Source organism: Alexandromys fortis, unplaced genomic scaffold (assembly GCF_014885135.2).
Source record: "Alexandromys fortis isolate MF-2015 unplaced genomic scaffold, M_Fortis_MF-2015_v1.1 scaffold_9, whole genome shotgun sequence".
Taxonomy (NCBI): Eukaryota; Metazoa; Chordata; class Mammalia; order Rodentia; family Cricetidae; genus Alexandromys; species Alexandromys fortis.
The window spans coordinates 8,311,245-8,321,587 of record NW_026067892.1 but is presented as its reverse complement, the minus strand read 5'-3'; the positions used below and the strand labels follow the sequence as shown (position 1 = coordinate 8,321,587).

General features: G+C 52.9%; 1 protein-coding gene across 1 annotated transcript in view; it reads left to right on the top strand.

Moving 5' to 3' along the window:
• The first annotated feature begins 5,986 nt into the window (after positions 1-5,986).
• Positions 5,987-10,343, top strand: part of Bcr (BCR activator of RhoGEF and GTPase) — a 117,587-nt gene continuing 113,230 nt past the window's right edge. Inside the window, exon 1 of the mRNA XM_050139908.1 lies at positions 5,987-7,666. Coding sequence (XP_049995865.1) covers positions 6,385-7,666 — 1,282 coding nt within the window. The 5' untranslated portion in view covers positions 5,987-6,384. The remainder of the gene's footprint in view (positions 7,667-10,343) is intronic.

Below are 10,343 nucleotides of genomic sequence, written 5' to 3'. Positions count from 1 at the left end.
TCTTTGAAGTGAACCTGGCTAACAGTTGATAAAATTCCTTCTGCGCTGTCCTTCCCCGCCCCTTCTGACTTGTTTCTCCAGAGTGCCCTTGTACTGTGCACACTGCCTGATGGGCTACCTGCCCAGTGATCTGCCCCGATCTCTCATGGTGGGTGTGTGCCAAGCCTTCCCATACTTTAGCAAAACATACCATTTCCTTAGTGTGGCTAAACTGGTTCATTTGACTTCCTAATCTGCTGGTCAGCTGGTTCGTGTCCCCCGCTGCTGTTAGCTCTCACCCATACATAGCACTTTAGGATTTCCAGAGGATCTGGGCAGACTCCTCGCTGAACTGTGGCCCCTACCTAGGTCCACCAAGAGACACAGGCCACATTGTTGTTGCGTTAGGGAGGTCTGGGTCTAGCGGGTGTAGCCTAAGGCTTCACGGAGTGGAAGTAGATGGCAGTGGTGACCTGACGCCTCCCTTGTCCTTCCAGGACCTAGCGGAGTGATGCAGACAGAGGGTGTCCTGTCATGAGCTCCAGAGCTACAAGTACACTGCTTTGCAACCACCCATGTGATGTGGGATTTCTCTCTGTATGCTTGAATACCATTAATGAATAAAGAAACTGCTTTGGACCTATAGCAGGGCAGAGCTTAGGTAGGCGGAGAAGAGGGAACTGGATGCTGGGAGAAAGAAGGGCGGAGTCAAAGAGATGCCATGGAGCCACTACCAGAGATAGACATGCTAAAACTTTGCTGGTAGGCCACGACCTCGTGGTGATATACAGATTAATAAAAATGGGTAAAGTTGCTACGTAAGAGTTAGCTAGAGCTAATTGGCTAAGCAGTGATTTAATAATACAGTTTCTGTGTGATTATTTTGGGGCTAAGCTAGCTGGGCAACCAGGAACCAGCAAGCGGCTCCTCCTCCTGCACCCATGTCCCTGTAGATTAGCATTTATTAAGCACTTCCTCCTCTGCCATGCTTGAGGTTTGGGTCTGGTCCCAGCAGAATCGGGGCCCAGGACCTAGTAGCCCTACCCTTCAGACTCTCACACATTTGTTCCAGGCAAGTGTTCGGAGTGGCCTCTCATTCAAGTATGACCTGGAAAAGGATTTATTTGCATTGACAACTCACCCACCCCTGCTTAGACTCTTCCCACCAAGTCTTACCCCAGCACAGCCTGTTCCCTGAGTCTGGGTGCGATATTCCCCCAGTCACACAGTGGTGGTGATACAGGCTCCACAATGATTGGAACAGCCACTCTTGTCCTGGATGCTTGCCTCTACCTTCCTGGTCCTGTTAGGAGCCTCAGTGGCCTGGAGGAGGCCACAGGGATCCAGCCACAACATTATAGCCTAGGGGATAGAGACCATTCCCAGATAAACTTAATTTTCTAGAGGAACCCAGGATGCCTTAAGCTAGAACTAACACCTAGGTATCTGAATATAGAGGTAGACAGGATTGGTTATAATCATATAGTTAACTCTCTTTCTTTGTCTCTTCCCCCATATATGTGCGTGCCCATGTGTGTGTTTAAGACAGACAGATAGATTGACCCATTGTGTGATCTAGGCCAGCCTCAAACTAAAAATATCTCCAGTCTCTGCCTCCCAAGTGCTGAGATTTACAGGCATAGAGCATACTAATTATTCAGGAGTTTCTTGAGCCTGCTTTCAGAATTTTTGATGTGGGATCCCCCTCTGTATGCTGTGAATATGTTTTATTACTACTGGTTTATAAAGAAGCTGCTTTGGCATATGGCAGGGCAAACTACAGGTAGGCCTGTAAAAATGCAGGGAGAAAGAAGGCAGAGTCTGGGAGACACCATGTAGCTGCCAAAGGAGACAGACGCCAGAACCTTACCGGTAAGCCACAGTCTCTTGGTGATACATGGATGAATATAAGTGGACTAATTTAAGATGTAAGAGCTAGCTAGAAATACGCCTGAGCCATTGGTCAATGTTGTAATTAATATAGTTTCTGTGTGATTCGGGTCTGGGTGCCTGGGAGATGAACAGTCTCCATTTACAAATTTTTCCAGTTATTAATCCCCCAGTCCACACAGTACTCACTGAGGAATGTGACTCCACAAAAGTGTAGGCTGGGAACAAGAAATAGCTCTGTGCACTCATAGCTCTAGGCCCTGTGAGACAGTGGCATGTTGACAGGAATGCTAGGGAGCCCCTCCTCTGAATAAGAAGTGAGTCTGGATGGGCCCTGGGCTGGCTTCAGATATTGCCCTGAGACAGGGCTCCCCAGAGACTCCTGGGGCTCCTCTGCCATCTGCTATGGCCTCACATATCACTTCCCATATGTTAGGCCTTCCCCTGAGAGAAGCTGATAGCAGACAGAAGTACAGCCATCACACTGGCCCCATCCAGGGAGCACGGGTCCTTTCATTTCCTCCTTGTAGTCCAATGCATCAGTGACATTCAGAGCCACCAGCTACCTGTCTGAGCCTGTGCCCCAGGTGGAGGGAGCATCCTACGCTGTTGTGGAAAAGGCTTTTTACTCAGCCTGCCTTGTCCTAGCCTTCTGGGACACATAATAGGGGTTGGATCTGAGAGGAAAAACAGACCTGGGGTTCCTTTCCTCACCAGGGAAGACATCCCTGACCTATAGGTGTTCTGGGCCTCTGATGATGCAGAGTAGAACCCTGGACCACCTTACTGGGTATCCCCTCACTCACAGGTTCACTGCACTCGGTCTTTCTCCTGGTACAGGCTGCAGACAATTGCCGGGAGGTTGCACTGGCATGCCATCAATAATTGATCCCGCCGAAGGGGGGTGGAGCCGCGGCTAATGAGAGTCCTGCTCAGTCATCGGGAACCCGGGCCAGCGGCTCCAGAGAAGACCTGCTGCCTATTTGGCAAGGCTACCCTACCGAGATCCCCGCTGCCTACTGTAGGCCAGGGATTTGTAAGCTTGGAGGAGGTCCACCAGCCAAGCACTGTTGAGCACAGCATGAGCCAGCAGGGCCGGAGAACTACTGTGTTGATGCTGTTGCTCCATGTCCCTGAAGATGACAGATGACATGATGGATAACAGATGGATAACACAGCCACATCCCACTTGAAAGAGAGCCTTCCTCTTGCCTCCAGCAGGGATGGAGATAGGGGTGATGGCTGGGTAGAGAAGGAGTTAAAAAAAAAAAAAGGTTTTGGGTTTTCTTTTCTTTCTTCTGGAAGGCCACTCTAGGGCAGTGGTCCTAAACCTTCCTAATGCTGTGACCCTTTAATACAGTTCCTAGTGTTGTGGTGACCCCCAACCATAAAATTATTTTCATTGCTGCTTCATAACTGTCAGTTTGCTACTGTTATAAATCTCTTTTTTATTAAATGTTTTCATTTATTTTACATACTAACCAGTTTCCCCTCCTTTCTCTCTTCCTGTTCCCTTCCCCTACCTCCCATCTATCCACCCCCGCATCTATTCCTCCTCTGTTCAGAAAGGGGCAGGCTTCCCATGGAAGTCAACAAAGTATGGCATATCAAGCTGAAGCAAGACCAAGCTCCTGCCCCTGCATCAAGGCTAGGCTAGGCAACCCTTCGTGGGAAACAAATTCCAAAAAGCTAGCTCATGCACCAGGAACAGGTCCTGATCCCACTGTTAAACAGACCAAGCTACACAACTGTCACCCACACGCAGAGAGCCTAGGTCAGTTCCATACAGGCTCCCTAGTTGTCAGCCCAGGGTCCATGAGCTCACTGTTATGCATCTTTTTGTTGTCTTGTTTTTCAAGACAGGGTTTCTCTGAAACAGTATTGGCTGTCTTGCAACTCATTCTGTAGACCAGGCTGGTCTTGAACTCACAGAAATCCACTTGCCTCCACCTCCTGAGTGCTGGGATTAAAGGCATGAGCCAACACTGCCGGGCTATAAATTTTAATGTAAATATCTGATATGCTGGATGTATCTTCATTGTCAGAAACTGACTCAAAGAGGTCGTGACCCACGGGTTGAAAGCCACTGCTCGAAGGCCTTGTTCATGTTAGCAAGCCCTCTACCGTTGACCTCAGCCTGCCTGTCTGCCTGGGATTAATCCCCAGCACCAAATAAACCAAGCATGCTGGCATATAACCTATCTGAGACCGTAGATGGACAGTGGGTACCTGGAGCCTCACGTGGGCCTCCGTGCCTGTTCTTGCAGTCAGCATCTCTCACCCACCAAAAACTCTACAAAAATATTTAAAATAAAGCTGAGTTGGAGTCTGTGAACCAGAGAGCTACCATCCTGATGAATGATGTCACCCTCCTCCATCAAAGTACTCCTTCCTGTCCCACACATAATGGTTATATGGACTGGAAACTGAAGGACCAAACCAACAAGTGAAATAGAACTTTGTCTTTTTTTTTTTTTTTTTCTTTTCAGATGACCAGGAAATAGGGTTCCAGAGGCCTGAGTTCTCATTTTGCCTGGTCCACTTATTGAATGACTCCATCAGATCATTACAGGCGGCAGCTAGTATTGATTGTGACCTCTTGAGGTCACGGCTTTTTTGGGGGAGGGAAGGTAGCGTTAGAGATTGATCCATGGGCTTATCTTGCCAAATAAGACCTCTTAAGACCTCTTCCATTGAGCCACGCCCCCAGCGAGGAGCTGGCGTTTTTACACTCATTTTAAAGCTGAATCTACTGAAGAAAAGAACATTGTTCAATAACTGTACTTCTGGGATGTCTGCCCCAATGACGCCAAAGTCAGGACACCAGCGAAATCGTTTCTTCCCCAGCAATTGCGTTGTTTACTGCCTACTGAGCCAGAGAAGGGTGAGGTAGGCGGGGAATGGGGGGGGGGGGCGGTGGACGACGACAAGAGATGAAAGAAGTCTGCAGAGGGCAGCAGAGAGCTGCACAGCTCTCTGAGTTTCTGAGCTGGGCTCCAAAGGCTGGCCAGCCCTGCCGACGTTAATGTAGACTGAATCCATGGGTGCAGAAAAGAACGCTACAGATGAGGATGAAAGTGAGTTCCGGGGACGGAAGGAGAATCACCGAGACCACACGGTCTAAGTCAGGGAGATCCTGCTAATCTAGCCGCTGATCCTGGGCTCTATTTCGTTAGAAAAGCTTGACAACTTTTTACAACCGAGGAAACAACAGCTTGTGGAGGCAGGTATTCGGTTTTATCTCAATTCTCAGGAAACTGAGGCACGGAGAGGAAAAAGTGGTCAGAGCTCAGGCTGTTCTTCAGCTGCTGAATTCTGTTTCCTTTCACGTCACCCAGCAGGCGGGTCTGGATTTCATTTTGTATAGAGGGACTCCCTACAGAGAGTATCTCTGCTATGTGCCTCAGATCCCTAAGCTTCCCTGGAAACCGTCAAAGATTTCCACTGAGTTCCGAGGCTAAGAAAGTGGTTTGTGATTCCTTCAGAGAAAGAGAGAGACCCCGAATATACTACACTGGCCTCTGGAAGTCAAAAGTCAGGATTCGAGGATAAGATGCGTTGAATGAACTGATTCCTATTTATCGCTTGGTGTAAGTCGGAGACAGCTGTGTGGGTCATTGTTAAGATTTACCCCCACTTCAGATCTCCAACACCAGAGGCTTGCTTGCTGGCACACGGGTTGTTGACATGGGCAACCCAGTCTGGCCCTGGATGTCTCATTGGGTGACCTGCCTTGGTTGTTTTCTCTGTAGTATGGACCCTGAGAGGTGTTCCCTGGGACGACCAGCCCCGAGGTTGGTAGGTACCCTGGCAGTGCAAAAAAGAGGAACCAAGCAAGTATTTCTGCTCCAGGTGTGAAGAAGAAGCCAGGGCCTCCCCAATGGAAGGATCTCTCGGAATCACACGATCTGGGGTGCTCCTGTGTCCAGAGTGGGATCAGACCGGGTAGCCGCGATCTGGGTCTGTTTCAAGGACCCAGAGCTCCGCCCGCGACGCGGCCCCTTTAAGAGGCGCGCCCGGCCCCATCAATCGCTCCACGGCCACCGCCCCCCGGTCCTCCCCTTCCTGCGGCGTTGAGTGCGGGCCCGGGCTGGAGCGCAGTGAGAGCTGGCCGGGCTGGTCGCAGCGCCTACCAGAAAGGCTGTGGGGCAGCGGGGCTGCGGGGCGGGGCGGGAACCGGAGGTGAGGAGCGTGCGGGCTGCAGCCGCGAGCCCGCGGCGGCCCTGCTTTGCGGAGGACGGCTCTCGCCGCCGCGCGCGCCGCGGAGCCCCGCACACAATAGCGGCGTGCGCAACCCCGCGCCCTTCCCCCCCGCCCGCACCCCCCACCCCCCTGCCGCCGCCGAGCCGCCTGCCTCACCTGCGGTCCCCGGGGGGGAGGGCATTGTTCGCCGCCGCCGCGGGGCCATGGGAGCCGCCGGGCGCCCCGGACCGGGCCCGGTGAGGAGGTCGCGCCGTCGCTGAGGCGGGCTCCGGCGTGCAGCCCCGCGGCGCAGGTGAGCCGGCCGGCCGCGCCATGGTGGACTCCGTGGGCTTCGCCGAGGCGTGGAGGGCGCAGTTCCCGGACTCAGAGCCGCCGCGCATGGAGCTGCGCTCGGTGGGTGACATCGAGCAGGAGCTGGAGCGCTGCAAGGCCTCCATTAGGCGCTTGGAACAGGAGGTGAACCAGGAGCGTTTCCGTATGATCTACCTGCAGACGCTGCTGGCCAAGGAGAAGAAGAGCTACGACCGGCAGCGCTGGGGCTTCCGCCGCGCTGCGCAGCCCCCGGACGGTGCCGCCGAGCCCCGAGCGCCCGCCCAGCGCCAGCCGCCCGCTCCCGCCGACGGCGCAGACCCGGCACCCGTCGAGGAGTCCGAGGCGCGGCCGGACGGAGAGGGGTCACCGGGGAAGGCACGGCCGCCCTCCGCCCGCAGGCCAGCGGCTGCTGCGCCGGCGGATAGAGACGACCGAGGGCCCCCCACCAGCGTGGCGGCACTCAGATCCAACTTCGAGAAGATCCGCAAGGGACCTGCCCAGCCCGGCTCTGGCGACCCTGAGAAGCCCTTCTACGTGAACGTCGAGTTCCACCACGAGCGTGGCCTGGTGAAGGTCAACGACAAAGAGGTATCCGACCGGATCAGTTCTCTAGGCAGCCAGGCCATGCAAATGGAGCGCAAGAAGTCCCAGCAAAGCACTGGGCAGGGTCTGGGGGAAGCGCCCAGACCCCACTACCGCGGGCGCTCCTCGGAGAGCAGCTGTGGCCTCGACGGTGACTACGAGGATGCGGAGTTAAATCCCCGCTTCCTGAAGGACAACCTAATCAATGTCAACGGCGGCAACAGGCCCCCTTGGCCGCCCCTGGAGTACCAACCCTACCAGAGCGTCTACGTCGGAGGTATGATGGAAGGGGAGAGCAAGGGCCCGCTCCTGCGAAGCCAGAGCACTTCGGAGCAGGAGAAGCGCCTCACCTGGCCCCGCAGGTCCTACTCCCCCCGGAGTTTTGAGGACAGCGGAGGAGGTTATACCCCGGATTGCAGCTCCAATGAGAACCTCACCTCCAGCGAGGAGGACTTTTCCTCCGGCCAGTCCAGCCGCGTGTCCCCAAGCCCCACCACCTACCGTATGTTCCGGGACAAGAGCCGCTCACCCTCACAGAATTCGCAGCAGTCCTTTGACAGCAGCAGCCCCCCGACGCCACAGTGTCAGAAGCGACACCGACAGTGTCAGGTTGTGGTGTCTGAGGCTACCATCGTAGGTGTCCGCAAGACCGGGCAGATCTGGCCCAGTGACGGGGACAGCACCTTCCAGGGGGATGCAGGTGAGTACCAGCGTGGGTGTACTTGGACCTGCTCCGGACTCTTTAAGTAGATTGACCTGGGGAAAATGGGTACTTTTTGGCGTGATTTTCAAGTGCTTTTGTGTTTCCCTGGCCCTGCGCCTGAACTGACTCCACCCCCTTCATCCTGAAGGCAAATGGGATGGGGGTGAGGGGGGACTGGAGGAAATGGCTGGTGGCTTACTCTCTTGGTCTTAACTCTAAGCCGGTGGGTTTTGCAGAAGCATAGGGAGATAGACGCCCCGTGCTCTCTCCATGTTGGACAAAAAAGTCAGGGCCATCTTTGCCACCTAGATCAGCTCCTTTGAGTGGGGAGTGACCCGTGCTTGGATAGTCTCCGCCGCCTGGTTGTCCTGGTCTTGGAGCGGTTATATGGCACGTTTAGGGGAACCCAAGACGTGCATGCTGCCTCAAGGTCTTAGATGTGTCCGATTCGCTTGTCAGCGGGTGAGAGCAGATGGAGACAGGAGTAGGAAGGGAGTAGTGCTGACTCAGTGGGCCACTGGACATCAGTAGGTTGGGGATTCATGTGGGGCTAATCTGTCATCATCCTGATCGACTTGGCTTTCATGTGTCTGCTTCACCATTCCTCCCGCACAGAGCACTCCTCCATCCCCTGCCGTTGGACTTTGTCTGCCTCTTTCTTTTTGCGGTACTGGGGCTCAGACACACTTGAGGCATGCTGCACCCCTAGATCCAGCCCTGCACCGTGGGGTCTCAGTTACATCTCCAGACCTCACCTTCTCTTCCCATCCTCCGGTCCCGTGTGCCTGTGCCTCCTCGTCTGCCCTGGGATGACCCTCAACAGGTTATTGTTTTGGGCTCCTAATCCATGGTCTGACTCCAGCACTAAGATGAAATGATAACTTGTTTACTGCTTATAGGTACCGCTGGCTATGTGGGCAAATGGGACTGGGTTTTGAGATTTAGGCAGAATTTTCAGTTGGAGTAAAAAGGGAGGCGGAGGGGTGCTAGCAGGCATGGGATTTGGGGGTGTACAGCTGTCAGGAATCGCTTGGAGTCCTTGCCGCTGTTGGGCTGATGTGGTCTTTTGCTTCAGTGATTTTTTTCTTTTCCTGCTGATGGAGTTGCACGTGCTTCGTTTGTCAGAATCCTTTTGAAACGGCGAAGCTATTTTTGGCTGAATTAAGCTGCCTTTCTAAGCTCGGTGCTCTGCCCTGGTTAGGTGCCTCCAGTTGCTGCCCTTCCCAACCTGCATCTGGGTTGACGGGCTGTGCCATGCGTAGCTGGACCTGCCTGCCCGTATCCTGGTTCAGCTGCATTCCTTATCTCTAGTGGACGGTTGAGAAGCTGTGGGAGTCAGAAGTTGGCTTTATGGGCATATTAATCAGCTCCATCCAGGTCTGGAGGCTTGCCCAGTGATGACCGGGCACCAGCCATGTCCAGCCAGCTTTTTGAGAATTGAACTCGCTTGAGCTGGCCCTTCGGTGCTATGGTGATTGAGGACGTTATTAATAAAGAAGAACATGAGAGGCTTTCATGGAGACCTGCAGTCTGGTACTCTCAGGGAACTCTGAGTTTCCAGAAAGCTGAGCCTAGCCTTTCCTGTACCTACCGTAGAAATGGCCATGTTGCCCTCCACATAATGAGCCCCTAGTGCAAGTCAGAGTAGGTAAAGGTAGGAAAACGGGAAGGAAGCGGGGCCTGAGAGACATACAGGATAGCTTCTCAGGAAGTGACTTAGAAGTTAATTTCCTATTTTAGAACTTTCAGAATCCTTTGACTACCCTGAAGCCCCACATTCTCTCTTATTTTTCCCTAAACATTCTTTTGTGTCTTTTTGACACAGGACCTCCGGATGAAGTCCTGTCTAGCTTAAAACTTGCTATGTAGACCACTGCAGGCCTTCATTTTGCAGCGAGCTACTGCCTCCCAAGTGCACCACCATACCGGTCTCCCTCAGACTTGTTTCTTTCTTTTCTTTTTTTGAGCCAGGGTGTTACTATGTTGCCCTCACTACCCTAAAACTGACTTTGTAAACCAGGCTAGCCTCTCAGTCACAAAGATCTACCTGTGTCCTCCTCTGGAGCCCTGGGATTAAAACCGTGTTCCAACATGCAAAGGGTCCTCAGACAGACATTTTTAGCAATTAAGTTGAACAGCATCACCTACAAGGACTGAGATGTGGCTTAGTAGTGGTGTGAACTCTGGGTACAGTCTGCCATACCATGGTGAATAATCAAATAATAAACCGGAGTGCTCAAAAGCAAGATTTTACTGTTTTTTTTCTTAGATCTTTTTTTTATAGTTAAAATTATCAGAGCACTTTGAGGTGTGTAGCAAAACTGAATGGGAAGCTCACAGACTTCCCATATACCCAAGTGCCTCCACATCTGCCTCCCCTGTTAGCAGCATTCCCCACTAAAGGGGTACACTTGTGACAGTTCAGAAACCAACACAGACACATCGTGATTACTTGTCACATATAGCTTACGTTAGGGCTCTCTCTTAGTTTCTGCACTGTGTGAGTTTTGTTCTTCTTGGCCTTAACATGCCCAGCTGTTGTAGCCCAACAAACATTTAAACTGCGCTGAACCCTCTTCTCTGTCCTGTAGGGGAGGGGGAAAGGGTCCCTGCTCAGCCATCTGTCTCTGTTGGGACTACTTACTGATGTTCATTAGATGGCTGTGGGTGGGGC